At 49.4% G+C, this 16015-nt stretch overlaps 1 protein-coding gene across 1 annotated transcript in view; it reads right to left on the reverse strand.

Moving 5' to 3' along the window:
- Otud7a (OTU deubiquitinase 7A) overlaps positions 1-16015 on the reverse strand; it is a 110533-nt gene that overhangs the window by 2310 nt on the left and 92208 nt on the right. The window contains exons 11-13 of the mRNA XM_026784279.1: positions 2749-2863; positions 2501-2585; positions 6-710 (exon numbers count right to left, since the gene is read on the reverse strand). Coding sequence (XP_026640080.1) covers positions 6-710; positions 2501-2585; positions 2749-2863 — 905 coding nt within the window. The remainder of the gene's footprint in view (positions 1-5; positions 711-2500; positions 2586-2748; positions 2864-16015) is intronic.

Raw genomic sequence — 16015 nt, forward strand, 5'->3', positions numbered from 1 at the left:
GTGGCCGTGGCCGTGGTGCTGGCTGCCGCCGCAGCGTCCCGGCGCCGCTGCTCCTGCTCCGCGCTAAAGCGCTCCTGCGCGCTGGTCAGGTAGTAGCCGATCATCTCCTCGTGGAACTGGTGCCGGTGGCTGGTGAGCAGCAGGCCAGCGAAGATGAACTTGCGCTCGCCCTGCATGGCGGCGCGCAGGATGTTGAGGCTCAGCTTCACGTCCGTGCTGTACTTCCAGGCGTCGCCCCTTGGCCCGCTGCCCTTGTCGGCCGGCGACGTTCCCGCCGCCTTGTCCGTGGGCGACGGCGTGGTCTTCTCCGAGGGCGAGGTGCTAGCCGACGCTCCCGATTCCTCTTTACTGCCCTTGCGCGACTTGGACTTCTTCTCCTTGCTGCGCTCGGCGCTGTCGCCGTTCTTGCCATTGGCAGAGTTGGCGCGACCCATCTTACCGTGCACCAGGCCGCCCAGCCCGCCCATGTTTTTCTTCAGCTTGATGCCCAGCGTCTTGCTGAAGCTGCCCAGCTTGTTGGCCACGGAGTCTGCGCGCGTCTTGTCCTTGTCCTTGCGCTGTTTCTCCTTCTCCTTGTCCTTACCGTTCTTGCCATTATTGCTGTTGGAATTGCTGCACACAGAATCGCGGTCCGAGTCCAGTGATTCGGCCAGGGACTGCACATCCTCCCCTGCTGAGGCTGTTGGAGACTCTGGCTGTGCAAGGGGAGCCTGTGGAGAGGCAAGGCAGGAAAGGAAGGCCGTTATAAAAGAGGTGTCACCGTGTAGGCCCCAAGAACACAGGTGGAGCTGAGACCAGGACACTGGCGGGGGTGTTTTTTTTTTTTTTTTTTTTTGAGTTCTCTGCTGTTGGGGGGTGACGGTGGGGGACGGTGGGGTCTACTAGAGAGGGATGTGTTTATCTTACACAGAGCCCTGATCTTTGCAAGGGTGGAAGGCAGGTTCTGGTGTTGGCAAAGGTACCATCCTTTTAGGGAGAGAGCACAAACTTTATCTTGGGATTCATAGATAAATAACTAGTCTAGAATCCCCAGTGGATGAGTAGAGTCAGAGTGCCCATAAGCACCCTGGAGTGGAGTTCCAGAGCCTCAGAGTTTTTTATAGAGAGACACCAGGTCCACACTATGGCCTTCTTTCCTGGTCTATCGGCATCACTAGAAGCAGGTTCCAGATCTCTGTAATGGTAGAGACCACCAGGTGAGACAACGTCTCTCCCACACATTTGTGTCACCTGCTTACTCTAAGCAGGCGCTGGGCACCTTGCCCCAAACCACATTCTTTGTCTGGCCCCATTATTCCTTTTATCCAGCCATGACAAGTTACAAGTCTCCAGAGGAGACTGGAAAAGCGCTGGCTTCTCACTTTACTTTTGTCCTTTCCTCAAACAGGTTCCAGGAGGATGACCCTTTTTGGTTAGGCTGGCAGAACAGGACCCCCCACCCCTCACCCCCCACCCCAGGCCTGGCCAAGCACACTGTTCATGTAGGGCAGAGATGTGCCCGGCTGCAAGGTCCTGATGGTTCTCAGCTGCTGCCGTTGCATAACATGTGGGTTTTAGAGAGCAACATCCTGGGGCACAGTGGCATCTTCCAACACGGGAGAGGCAGGAATTGCCACTGCCTGGTTGTCCCTTGTGCCCTCAGAAACACGGCGAACCAGAGCCACGCGGGGGCGCCCTACTCGATGATGTGCCGGTGAAGGGGAAGTGAGCCCTCAGAGCGGTGGGGAAGACACCACTCAGCAGGGTCCCTCCTTTCAGTTCTTAGAGCCTGCTGGATGCTTAAGTAAACGGATGTCAGGGAGGACCAATTACTTGTAAGCAATTTTCACAAATCCCTTTCCCTGGGAGTTCCCTCCCGAGATTATGAAAACATCAGTCACAGACTTAAAACGAAATCTCTCAGCATCTGCAAACGGGCCGCCCAATAGTTCCCCTAAGGCAGGCGTTGGGTGGGCTGCTCTCTGCCTTCTGCCAACTTCACCTGCGGCCACCTCCGCCTCGGGGAGGGGAGGGTGCCGGCACGCTGAGGACTAGCGCTGTCGGTTCCCCAGCTCTTCTAAGGATCCACACACAGTTATAATTAATTCCGCTCTGCCGCAGCACATCTTGTTCCGATCTCAGCAGAGATAGTTTTGTGTTATGACTTGCCTACGGTTTGTTTTGTGAGTGGGCGTGTTATTCCTCTCCTGCTGTGCAAAATAAGAGGGGGAAAAACCTAACTGGGGCGCACACTTGCATGTACACACACACTGCGTGTACACACACACACGCACACACAACACGCCCCCACTTGCACCAACAGGAAGTCTTTGGTTGGACTGGGAACCTGGCACATGAGGGGGTGGAGCCTCTGGGCCGCAGCTGCGGGTGGCCAGCGTGCCCCCTCCCTGTCTATGGACTTTCGGGAGGGGAGTGCTTCATACCCCACACAGCATAGAGCGGCCACCCTACTCCCCTCCCCCCATCACAAGGTTGGGGCTCCCATGCACGTGAGGCTCACCCGGGTCTCAGAGGGGATGCGGATCCATGTCACATTCATGTAGCTGTGCAGAAGGTTCAGCTTGGCTTCTAGAGACAGGATGAGGCTGACAAAAGAAGGCTGAGTGAAAAGCTCCGGAGGTGGCATGAGCTCCCTCGTCTGCCCACGCAATCCTTTCTCTGCCCTCTATCCCCACCCCCAACAGGAGCCCCACTACGGCTCTCCCACGGACCGCTGGGTTAGGGACCGGACTGTGGAGCACGTCTTACTGGGCTAGCCGGGCATTGTCGTTATCATCTTTTCCCCACTCCCAGTCCTTTCCGGGGTCCACCGCAAAATGCAAGGGCAGCAGCTTGTGCTCCGAATCCGTCAGGGGGATGACGGCTGAAACAGAAGAGAGAGAACGGAATGGTGGCAGGCAGCTTACCCGCCTGCAAGGAGGCTGGGGGCCTCAGCAGAACTCAGAGCTCTGTAAGGGAAAATCAAGGCTAGCTGTCCGGGTGACAGGCAACCCCGTGGAGACAAAGTAGACACAGAACTTCTGTACCAGGAGTGTTAAGAACATGGGTTTCAAAATCTCCCACGTTAACAATTTCTCATGATGTAGATGAAGAGCCGGTGGAGGCAGCACCTGGACTGCCTGGGTCTCTTTCTGTTAATAGGACAGGGACCCCCCTCTGCATGTCAGGATGAAAAAACAAACAAACCACAAAAAACCCACAACTGCTTCTGTTACTTCCCAGCAAAGACCCAGCCTGTTGAGCTGTACAGAGGAGGCCACTTTGCTAGTGGCCTGCTTCTTGCCTCCATTTCATCCCGGGGACCGGCAGAGTTTGTAAGTCAGGAGAGGTGTGTGCTGAGTTCTACTGCAGCAAGACTGGGGTGGGGTGGGGGCTGCAGACCCCCTGAGCCTGCTCACAGGGGGCTTACCTACACAGGACACAGAGGCAGGCAACCCCACAGAAGGCAGCGCTGGGCCACCGCCTGTCTAAAAGGTGAGCGGAGAGGGAGCCCTCTGTGGAGGTGGTGATTAGGTGGGGCTCTGGCCTGTTGTTTCTCAGGAGTTGGTTCACCCCACAGTGTATGGACAGAAGCACACTAGAGATCAGGGGGGCTAGGAGTGGGTATCTACAGATGTACTGGAATCTGGTAAGAGTTCCCAAGGAGTCCCGGGTACCCAGAAAATGGAATCCTTAGTGTCACATCTGCCTTCTCCTAAGGGTGTTGCCAGTAATCTTGAACAGGAAGAAGTAGGGAGATGGTTTCCCAATTTCACCTTCCAAATGAGTACCAGTCTTGTCTGTATGACTCCACTTAGAACGCCCCACCCCTCTGGGGTCTCCACCACAGCCGAGAAGCCCAGCCCAGGGCAGCTGGCAGCTGCCTTGTTCCTTTGCTTGCCATAGCCCATGAGTCATACCATACAGTGTGCCATGGCAGGAACAAAAAGGCAAACAAAACAGAAAATCCAGGAGCCAATACTGGGAAGTCTGAAACTGGACTCAATGCTACCCTCTAGTGTTGCTAAAGGAGATTGTCAGCGCAATCTCTATCTTAAAAGAAAGGCAGTTTTGCTGATTATGGGCCGGCTTAGGGAGTTTCACTATGTGTGGCCAGGGATGGGGCAGTGCAGGCAGGGTCTGATGGGGGAGGAAGCGGTGGCATCTCAGCTTCTGCTTTGAAGTGGCCTCCCTTTCCTCAGCTGAGCTGCACAGTGGGCTTCTGGGCTAGCTCAGAAACAGGTCTCCGTTGGGTGACGTCTATACAGGTCACAAACATTGAGGCCTTAGCCTGGCTTCTCACCAGTGTCTGGGGGCAGCAGAAGCACTCCTTACCAACACTGCTTCCCAGACTCCTGGGGCTCTGCACTCCTGCATGCAGAGGGCCAGCCAACCCATGGCTCCTGAGTGAGGATGGAGGACTACATTGTAAATATGCCTCCTTGTGCATCTTGAAATCAAGGGATTCTGGGAAAGATTGCTCTAGACAATAATAAGCTATCAGAACCAGTTCCCGTGGGTATAGTTTGGGCATTCTGGGTTCGTCTGGCTACCCCTTCATGGGGCAGCGTTGGCTGGAGAACCGCCTGCCAGCTGTGACTGTACTTTCATCCTCTTAGCCTTGGGGGTGTTTGCATGCTGAGTATATAGGCCTTGAGTAGAGTACTGTGGTAAGAGCTGGGGACTACGGTCAGCACTGGGGGCTTCTCCCCCTCTGCCATGTCTCCTGTAAAGACAGTAGGGCTATGAGTATGGGGGCGGCGGGAGCTCTTGAACCCCAGGAAGAATTGCCTGCTAATCAGAACCTCTGTTAGCGGATTGTTTACTTGGGAGCCCACCCTGTCTGTTGTTAAGTCGCTATGGTTTTGTTTTGTTTCTGATAAATTACCTAACTAGGACACCCCCACCATTCTTACCCCCCCCCCTGTTACAGGGTGCCTGGGCATTCTGACAGCCTGTCAATCTGAGTGAGGGGCTGGGGACCTACGGCTCAGCCTGTTTGAGGGCTGAGGGATTGTATATCCAGGGACACTCCAAAAGCAGATCCTCCGCATGTGCTTCCGCTGCACTCCATTCCTGTCACATGTACATGGAAAATTGTTATTGAACACCTGCTTTACCCAGGAAGACGCTCGGCCGCGGGGCAGAGCACCACCTGGTGGCAGATGTCAGGAATAGCAAAGGCTTTCAAAACAGGTCCAAGAGGATTTACTTTTCTGTTTTGGAAAGAGCTCTTTCTGACTTTTAGCCTGTAAACCGACTGACGGTATTTCCAACTAGCCAATGAAGATTTGGAATTTTCATTTTATGGAACACAATGGGTATTTCTGTTTGAGATGTTTGCTATTACAACGATAAAGCTGCAAATTCACAGTTTGTCTTTAACCAACCCCTGAACTGACACCACAGCAGATATAAGTGTCTCAAATTCTAAGGAAAGAAAGGGGCTTCCAAGGGAAGATGGAGACAGCTAGGAGGGGTTGACTCAGACCCAAGTAGGAAGAACTTAGCTAAAAGAGTTGCACTCATGAAAAAAGAATGCAAGCCACTGAGGCTGTGCAGACCCTTCCTCCAGGGAAGAGAAGGGATCCAATAAGCTCCCGTCTACAGGACCGAGCCAGCATGGTGTTCACAAAAAAGCCGTGTGAGGGGCTGGAGGAATGGCCATGCCAACGTGGGGGTTAATACCCAGCACCTATGTAAAGGCTGGGTCTGTAATCCCAGTGCTGGGGAGACAGACAGGAGGAAACCCCTGGGGCTTGCTGGACGGTAACAACGAAATCAACAAGCTCCAGGTTCTGCAATAGACCATGTCTCCAAAGCCAAGGTGCGGAGTGACTGAGGGAGACGCAACAGTGACCTTTGGTGCTTGCAAGCCTGAGTACACAGGTGCGCCCTAACCCTCCCCGTGAATATGACGGAAATACATTCCCTGAAAGTGTTCCCTGCTCTCTTCTCTCCACTGAGGAGCAGGAGTGTAAGCTGCAGAGCACAGGTACACAAAGTTGGGGTGCGATGAGGACAGTGTTCTCTGGTATTGTGCTTAAACAGGTGTCTCCGTTTCCTGGGAGGGAGTGACCTCCCTCCTGTGTCCTGACGGATTCCGGCATGCGCAGTAAAGAGAAACAGAATGTGCCCGTTTCTGGGAATGAAGTGATTTCCCAAGTCTCTCTTGTCTTAGGAGAACAATGACTGACTTTCAGCAGGAAGCCTGCAGCGGAGAGAAGTCACGGGCACTCGCGTGTGTTGACAAGGCACGGAGCTGAAAGCACAGGACTAACATGGGTGCGCAGTCGTGACGCCGGGCGTGCATCGTGAAGCTACTTTGTTTTGTTCGACGAGTCTGCATTTTTCCTGCACGTTGTGGGGCTTTTGTAGTAGATACAGAACTTGAGACTGGCAGACTTTCTTTCAGTCTTTAAAGACACCACTTTGTTATCTTTTGCCTGACCTGTTTTATGAAAGCCATGATACTCGAGACAATGATAAAGGGGCTATTTCTCTAAACAGACAGCGCCACTACATGTATGCATGCTTCTTACAGTACTTCACAGCATTAAAGCAAGTGCAGCTCACTCTCCTTTACTTGCACCCCAAGATCCCCAGTGGGCACCTGAAACCACAAGAAGTACCGAGTGAGATACAACAGACGTGTTGAAACCATTGGGCACTAAGAGTAAAATTACTGATTGATGACAGAAACTGATAGAAAAGAAAGGGTTTGGTGTCTGATTTTAGAGGAGAGAAGAAATAAAGTTTCAAAAGGAAAACATAGAAATAAAACAATAGTAACAGACAAAACAAAACCCACAGCAAACTACAACTGAGATGAAGAACAGCTTCAAGAGATCCACAGGCAAGCAAGGAATCTGTGGGCCTCAGGACGGGACAGTCGGAATCAGCCAAGCTGTAATACAAAGTAGAAAAGGTTGGGTAGGAGGCAGGGACACCCATGAGCCGCACAGCAAACTCAGCTGAAGGCTTTGTTAGAGTCACTCCAGCGGGATGAGAGAGAGGTAGAGAAAATATCACACACATATACACAAACACACAGATACACACACAGATACGCACAACACGCACATAAACACAGACACATGCACGCATGCACACACACGCACAGATACACACACACATGCACACACACATGCACACACAGATGCACGCACACAGATAAACATGCACACACACGCACAGATACACACACATGCACACACAGATACCACACACAGATAGACATGCACACACACGCACGTACACACACAGACGCACGCACACAGATACACACACGCACACACGCACACACGCACACACACACATACACACACGTGCATGCAAACACAGATACACATACACACACAGAGCAAGCGAACAAAACCACCACAGATCAGGAAAACCATGAGAATATTCCTAGGGAAAATGAATAACAGCAACGCAACAACAAAATCATCCCTTCCCACAGCACCCGTAGCTTCTGAAAGCAAAGGCAAAGAAGAAAGACAAGTTAGATACAGAGTAAGGAAGTAAGATTGCAGCACATAGGTCAGGGTAAACGGAGAAAGCAGAAGGTAGCAGGCGGCATCATTTAAAGGGATGAGAAAAATCTGCTAAGCTCTGAGACGCAAAGGCCATCCAAGGCTTTCTCAAGCCCAAAGGAGCCGTTCACTGCCTGCTGATCTACACTGGCGAGTGGAGGGGGACACCAGCAGTGACCTGAATTTGCTCAGAGTGATGGAAGTGGAATAAATGAGGGTGAAGATAAAATTCCCTTTTCTCTCCTTTTTAGCACTTCTGAGATAACCAGATCTGGACAGCCAGGAGAGCTGTGCTGTACCTTGTCCACGGTGAGGGGAAGGAAGGAGTGCACAGAGTGTGAGGCTCTCCTTAACGATTCTGTCCGTAAACCCCAGGTAAGATAAACACTAGTAGGTCAATAATCCGGGCAAACAGTCATTAAGTCCCACCATCAATTCAGGGTAGGACGGCAGGTGAGAAACCAGAACCAGACGGAACGAGGAGAAAAGACGAGCAGAGATGGCGGGCTTTCACCGATCCGAATCATTCATATAATCACATGCAAACAGTCAACACTGTCAAAGGATAAAACTGTTAGATTGGGATTAAAGCGAAACAAGCCTCAAGTCTGCACTCCCTACAGTAGTTATGAATCTAAAGACATAGGTAAAAGACACTCTCTGAAACAAAGAGCTAGGGGGAGACACCTAATATCAGACAAAGAAGAGTCCAGAAAAAACGGTTACAAAGAAGAGGACCATTTACATAATGATAAAGAGACCAGCTCTCCAAACACAGACATAAGCAAACTTAAATTGTTTTCAGGTGCACACAGCAAATGCGCTAGCCACCTTACCCACATCTGATGGCCCCAGTGGTTGTCTGGACAGTGGTTCTCTCCCTCTCGTATACTGTACTTTTTCCTATATGAACATACCAGTGGTGGAGTTTATTTTATTTATTTATTTATTTTTTATTATGTATACAATATTCTGTGTGTATGCCTGCAGGCCAGAAGAGGGCACCAGACCCCACTACAGATGGTTGTGAGCCACCATGTGGTTGCTGGGAATTGAACTCAGGACCTTTGGAAGAGCAGGCAATGCTCTTAACCACTGAGCCATCTCTCCAGCCCCCCAGTGGTGGAGTTTAATTTATAAATCAATCACAGTAAGAAATTCACAGCAGTAACTAATGAAATAGAACTGCATAAAATACACTGAAATAAAAAAAAACAATGGGAATGTGGTCTCTGTTGATTTCTGGAATGTTCCATTTAATATTTTCAGACTGTAGCTGGATGTGATGGGACCAGCAGAAAGTGAGCTAGGGATGGGGGAGTGTTCTGCCCTGCTAACAAACATGAAAGGAGAAAGGCAAACCTGTTTTTGCTGTCACTCAGCCACCCCTGTCTCAGTAGCTTACAGAGTGTCTGCCCATCTATTGGTTGGCGCCCTACTCTAATCCCCAGGGGCCCAGAAGCCCAACATGCAGCCTGGAGGATGGGGAGAACCTTTAGGCCACCATAGTAACGGAGGCATGCACTGAGCATGTGCATATGCAGGTACGAATGGCGCTACCTGCTTTTACCTGAGCCGAAGAGGGAGACTGTCGTTAGGGAATCTTCAGCAACACAGGTTCTTCCATTCCTGTATGGTTCCCAGTGCCACTAACTTGAGCTATTGGGACAGAACACTGTAGTCTAGGTTGCCAGTTAGCAACTGAGTGATTTTCCTCTCAGTCCTGGGGTTAGATATCCAGGGTCAAGATGTAGGCAGACAGTAGCACTCAAGGGCTCAAGGGCTTGCTCCTCATATGCAACCTGGTAGAGGGCCCTATAGCCATTAAGTTTGTCTATAACCCCTGGCCTCCTTTTAATCTCTTGTGAAGTGTGCTGGTCAAGAGTCAAGTGTGCCAAATGTGACAGCCTGGGCTGTAAACTGAAAGTCCAGGAGCCCTCACCCTGGCTCTTCCTCCTCTTCCTCCATCAGGTGTTGGCGGAGTGTGGGGAGGTGAGGAAGTCACGAGTAAATGTATAAAGATCAGATGAACTTCCTAATGACTGGGCACAGCAATGTCGAGGACCAATGCCTCAGACCCATGAGAAATTAACAAGACCATTCTTAGGTCAGGCTTGGAATGGCAACACCTTCCTTTGGTCCAAGCACTAATCTTTACAAATGGTTGGTCAGTGTAGGCAAGTACAGATGTTTCCAGGCAACTGCAGCTTCCTCCTCCCTGATGCTTACTTCCTGTGGTATCCTAGCCCATTCTGTACATAACAATCACAGGGAGGTTTCAATTATAGTGTGATTGGTATGGCTTCATCAAAGCGCATACAGCCAACCTGATCCCAACTCTTCTGTGTATGTGTCTGTCATTTCTTTTCTTTTCTTTTTTTTTTTTTTTCGAGACAGGTTTCTCTGTGGTTTTGGAGCCTGTCCTGGAACTAGGTCTTGTAGACCAGGCTGGTCTCGAACTCACAGAGATCCGCCTGCCTCTGCCTCCCGAGTGCTGGGATTAAAGGCCTGTGCCACCACCGCCAGGCATGTCTGCCATTTCTTAAGTGCCTGTCTTTTCCTTGCTGCCCTGGTTGGGTTAAAACGGCCAGCCATGCAGGGCATGGTGGTGGTGGTGGTGTGCCTGGAAGACTTGGCACTGCTCGGTGTGCATGTTCTGAGATCCAAAGAGCAGCAGCAGGGGGAGGTGTCTCGGGAGGCCTGACAGCCCACCTCCTCCTCCCGAGACTCTCCATGGCAACTGGTAAACTAAGGATGCTGCTAAAGAAAGGGGCACTCAGTGCAGGGACAGCACTGACCACATGTCTTAGGTACATCCTGGCTTCTACAGCCTCTTTCCCATCACAGACCCTCGCCCCACAAACCTGCTCCCAGGTATTGGATGCACTGCTGTGCCCACAGGCCAGTCTGACTGGTATACGATAGAGAAAGGCATCTGAGTGAAAATAACCTTGGTTTAGAATATTGCATTAATAATATCCTACTATAAAATTTCATTTAAGCAAATATATACTAATTCTCATATGTGAACACAAGTAGCTACTGGAAAAGAATTGGTTTTACTGATTGGTAACCACTCCTGTAGGACAAAGCACTTATTGTTGAAGGTCCTGGAAGTCACACCATCATGTGATCAGGGCTGGAGGAGCAGCTCAGCAGCAGGACACTAGGCCCTGGGTTTGGGTTCCGCTATCATAAAAACTTCCTAATTTATTTGGCCCTGGGAATACTGATACACATTAATGTTTGCTTTTATTGTGGGTTACACATCAACTGTAGCTGTACTTATGTACTTAGTGGCTCCCCCAGATCTCTGGATGCCCCATTTTTAAAAATGTGTATTGTCTAAGAGACAAGGTTGCCAGTTGCTTTTGGTGAAATTCCTTTTCAGTTGTTTGTGTTGACTTTCTGTTGCAATAAACAAATTGTAAACCTGACTGTGTTCAGGCCTTCCTTCTCCCAGAGTCTGAAGCTGCCTTTGCTGCCCTTAGCCCCCCCCCCACCATCTGTGACCTGACCCCCTCCCCCGGGAAAGGCATGAGGACACTCTAGGGTGTCTTGACTTCAGTGCACCCTAGCTGTTTTGACTCAAGAGCTGTATCTTGGCAATCACCTCACATACTGTGTGCAGTAGCCCTTGTGAGGCGGTGCAGCCCGGGCTCCCCTTCCCTAACACTGAAGGCTCCTGCATCACCAGGTCAAAGTGCTGTGTGAGTCTGTGCAAGTGCTGACCTGAGACACCACTTCCTATGGCTTCTGTCTAGTGCTTGCACACCACACAATCACTGGACAGCTGCCTTTGCAGCTTTCAGAAGGCATAGCATCCACCTACTCATCTGCCACCTTTGTGACTGTGGCCGTTCCCTGGAGATGGGCTCTCCCTCCTCACTTTCCTCCTCTGTGAAGCGGGGGAAGGGAAATTGCAAAGGCTAGGCAGTCACCCCTGGAAAGGACTCAGAAACCCACCTGTATATGGAAAGTTCATTCAATGAGATCCACCAGAGCCCTGTGTGGAGGGACCTGCTGTACTAGCCCAGAACCATCTTGTGAGGACAGAGAATGCCTGCACCCTCTGCACCCATAGAGGCTGCAGTGAGACAGGATAAGGCTGCAGGTGTCTTGTTGGGCACTCTGACTGTGATTGGTTGGTATTTTGGGAAATGGTGCTATCAAATGCAGACAGACCCTGTTAGATGATAGAGACCATCACTCAGGACACATGGAACCCTCCATCAATGATGGAGGTACTCTGGTGTGCCAATGCCACACAGGGTCTGAGCACCCACAGACTGCACTGCACATTGGCTTATTACACACCAGTGCTATTTGGATAAGTGACCAATGTTGGTTAGCTTTTTGTTAACTTGGCACAAGCTAGGGTCATGTGGGAAGAGATTTCTCAGTTGAGAAAATGCCCCATTACACTGGCCTGTAGATAAGTCTGTGATGCATTGTCTTGATAACCAGTTGATGTGGGAGGATTGGAGGCCCCAGTCCACAGACCATGCTACTCCTGGGGGATGTTCCCAGGTAGTATAAGAAAGCAAACTGAGGGTGCTGGAGAGATTATTCAGTGGTTACAGTGCTGACTGTTCTTCCAAAGGACCTGGGTTCAAGTCCCAGCACCCATGTGACAACTTACAACTGTTTGTAATTCCAGTTCCAGGGGACCCAATACCCACTACAAAACACCAATGCACATAAGATAAAAATAAGTTAAAAAAAAAAAGAAAGCCGAGAAAGTCATGGCAAGTGTGCCAGTAAGCAGCATTCCTATATGGTCTCTGTTTTAGTTTCTACCTCCAGGCTCTTGCCTTGAGTTCTGTTGTGATTTCCTTCAATGATGGATCGTTACCACGATGTGTAGGTCAAAACAAGCAAACAACAACAACAACAACAGCAGAAAACCAAACCAACCCTAAACCCAAGCAAACAAAAAAGCTCTGCCCTCCACCATTTGGTTTTGGTGTCTTTCACAGCAGTGGAAAACAAACAAGGGCAGAAATTGGTACCAGGATCCTGATCACGCTATTCTGGGGAGGACTATGGAAGTGTTTGGAACTCAGAACTTCATGGGTGACTCTATGGGAATTTGGAAGAGAAGAGTGTTGGGAAAGAAATGCAGAAGATGGAGGCCTGACTTACAAAGTTTCGAGGGAAGCCAAGAGTCTGTAAAGATCATGCATATGATATGACTGAATTAAGAATCTTTTTGGTCAGTTGTGGACAAAGAATCAGCTATGATTTTGTTCTTGTTGTTTTTGGCTGTCCTGGAACTCACTCTGTATGTCAGAGTGGGCCAAGGCTGCATCTCAAGCAGGAAGTTGAAACTTGGTAATGTGTAAGCGTCTTGAACGTTTCTGACTTTGGTGGTATGAAAGTTGTGGGCTTGAAGGGGCCACGGAGAACAGCCAAGGTTTGGCACCATGTGGCAGGGTCAGAGTTCCTAAAGAGAGACAATTGGTGAAGATACAGATTGACTGCAGTGGAGACACCAGCGTACCAGAGATGTCCAGTGTGTGATTTGACCACCAGGGACAGCAGCAGGTGCGGAATAAGTCTGGCCTGAACCTATGAGACAAGCTGTGTGTCCCGAGGATGGCAGAGGTGGCCAAGTGGAGCTCCCAAGCATACTGGAGCTGAGACAAATCATTAGTGAGTCCTAAATGTTAAATAATAAGTTTTTTTTTAACACTGTTGGAATTTTGTTTTTATTTGATTGTGACTGTGCCCCAGTTCTTCCCCCTTGGAATAAGGAAGTATGCAACTTATTTTTTATTTTATAGGAGTCTACAGTTGAGAGACTTTGGATATTGTAAAAGAGAACTTGGAATTTTAAAGTGTTTGAATGTTTACAGACTGTAGGATTTTAAAAATTATCCTTTATATCATTGGTAAACTAATTTTGGGGGGCAAACAAGAAAGGAGAGGTTATGGTTTAATAGTGATTTTTTTTTTTTTGTGTGTGTGTGTGTGTGAAGTTGAGAAAGGATCAGTGCATTTTAGGTCAAGAAAAGACCAAACTCAAAATCCCAGGTGTGGTTTCTACTGAATGTGTCTCTACGTTGTTGTAAAGTTGAAAACTCTGAGTTGAAGCGTTGTGACTGAGGCCTGTTGGTGATCATTCCCAAACTTTGTTCTGAGCCCTGTGTTCAGTGAACTACACGGCCCTGATGCTCTCTTGTCAGTTGGTTGTGCGTTTTTATAATTCACCCATTTGCTCTGAAGCCAGAATGAAATGCCCTGTGCTAGGCTCTCAGAGAGTTCCCCTTGGGGGCCATCTGAAGGTAACAGGGAGACCCATTAGAGATTGCCTATGGGTACAGCAGCCTGCTTCCTGTATCCTGATGAAGAACCAGGAACTAGAGTATTATGAGGCCAAAGGACCCAGAATATATTCTCTTGGAGAAAGTGGGTGACCACCATTTGTGTTAAGAACTGTTAAGAAAATATGTGTGTTCTATTTAAAAGGCCCTAAAGAATTGCTAGAGGCTTTCCCACTCAGCCTTGCTGTAACTGGATTATTCTACCAGCTACAACTTTTGCCTCAATTTTCTTTCTCCTCTGTCACATGCCTGGCCTGGGGAAGACAGGAGGGTTCTTGAGTGTTGGAGGTGGCAGCAGCAGCTGAAAGGAAGCAGAGAGTTCCTTCACAGGACTGAGCACTGGGGAGGCCCTTGTATGGGAAGGCTAAGCACCAGGAGACTGGACGCATGCAGTTACACTGCTGAGGGAAAGGAGAAAGGGAGTGAGGATGTGGTAGGGCCTCCACTTACAGCCTACAACACATTTTATCCCATTTTGAGGCTACTGGAGTGTCCCTCAGTTACTACATTTAGTGGCTTTTATCATAGGGTGACTTGGAGTGACCTGGGGGTTTGGGTCTTTAAGAATCTACCAAGTATCACTTTAAAAAATTGCTTCCAGCTGTAACAGGTGGCAGGTACAGCATTTGGTGATGGGGCACCAGGAAGCACACATTTTGAGCAGGTGCAGATCATCAGAAGACAGCTCACACTGGCCAAGGAAGTTCCTGTACTTAACGGAGTCAGAAACCTCTGGATATGATTAGAGCCCAGAAGTCCCTCCTTTTAAAAGGCATTCAAGCACTCCATGAGTTTGAAATGGCTCTTACCTTCAAGGGGCTCTGGCTGCTCCACAGTGGAGGTGCCTGCCTTGGTTACTCTTCTGTTGCTGTGGTAAAACCCCATGGCCAATACAACTTAGACAAGAAAGTGAGTAATCTGGCTTAGTATTTCAGAGTGTTAGAGTCTATAATGCCAAGGGGGAAGCAGGAAGCTCACATCGTGATCCGCAGCCGTGAGACAGATCAAGAGTCCTGGTAATCTCACTGTGTGGGCCCACAGACGTGAGCCTCTTTCACCTTGACTAAAGGTCAGAGAGTCTGACCTTATTTTTACTCTTCCTAAGAAGTTGCTCACAACAGGTGTGGCTACAAACAAGATATCCTGACCTAGAGTGTGGTTACTTGGTGTTTTGGAGGTTAAGATGGGCCCAATAGAGGTAGATCTGCTTCACCTTGACCAAAGGTCAGAGAATTTAAGCTTATTCCTGCTCCTTCATTTGAAAACAGGAGGTTTGACCCAGGAGTGTCTGCCTACAGGATAGTTGGTCTAGGGTGCATATGTTACATATCCTGTCCAAAACATCAGAATGCTTAGCTCAGGAGATAGTGGCTCGATGTCTCGAGTACTGAGTCTAATAATTGTTCTGATTGTTCTTTGTATCCTGTTAAAGCAGTCTTTTGCCCACTACTCCCTGTTTGGATTGGGGTATGTAAGCATATGGAAAGTAAATGCAGGCAGACTCACTGAATACTGGGAGTTGCCCTCCCAGTACTATTTTCTGTTTCTCTATCTCTTTTGTACCTCTGTCTATTTTGCCTAACATTTCTAACCAAATGCCCCTACGCTGGAAGGTACAAACTGGTTCAGGCTGGACCCCGACATCTCACACAGGTCCACATCTCTTAAACTCTCTCAAACAGTTCCACCAACCGAGGACCCAGTGTTCAAGCATGCAAGTCTATTGGGGGGATTCCCATTCAAACCACCAGAGTGCCTTCTGGCTTCCCTGGAAGCTCTTGTAGAAGCCACTCATGGTCCTTACAGTGCTGTGGCCTGGTGCTACCAGGGGAGGGGAGGATTGGAGCCTGCATCCGCCCCCTGTGAGGCAGCTTCCTCCAGAGGCACCAGGACCACTGTAGGTCAAGGTCTTTAGAAGATGAGGAGGTAATGAGTGGCTTGGCTTTATAGTTTTGTGAATTTTTGGCTAAACTCATCCACTCTTACTTGCTTGAAGAACTGGTTTATTAAAGTCCATAGCCATTTCAACACCACCACAGCCTGGGGCTCAAAGAGCAGAGGTGTAAACTCTACACTCTGGGATCTAATCTTCGGCAGGGGCACATTCTTCTGACCTCCTTGGCTTGGGAATGCCCCCTACCTCTGTATTCTCACATAGTTTTGTGAAACCTAAAT

This window comes from Microtus ochrogaster, chromosome 22 (genome assembly GCF_000317375.1).
Source record: "Microtus ochrogaster isolate Prairie Vole_2 chromosome 22, MicOch1.0, whole genome shotgun sequence".
In the NCBI taxonomy this organism is placed as follows: domain Eukaryota; kingdom Metazoa; phylum Chordata; class Mammalia; order Rodentia; family Cricetidae; genus Microtus; species Microtus ochrogaster.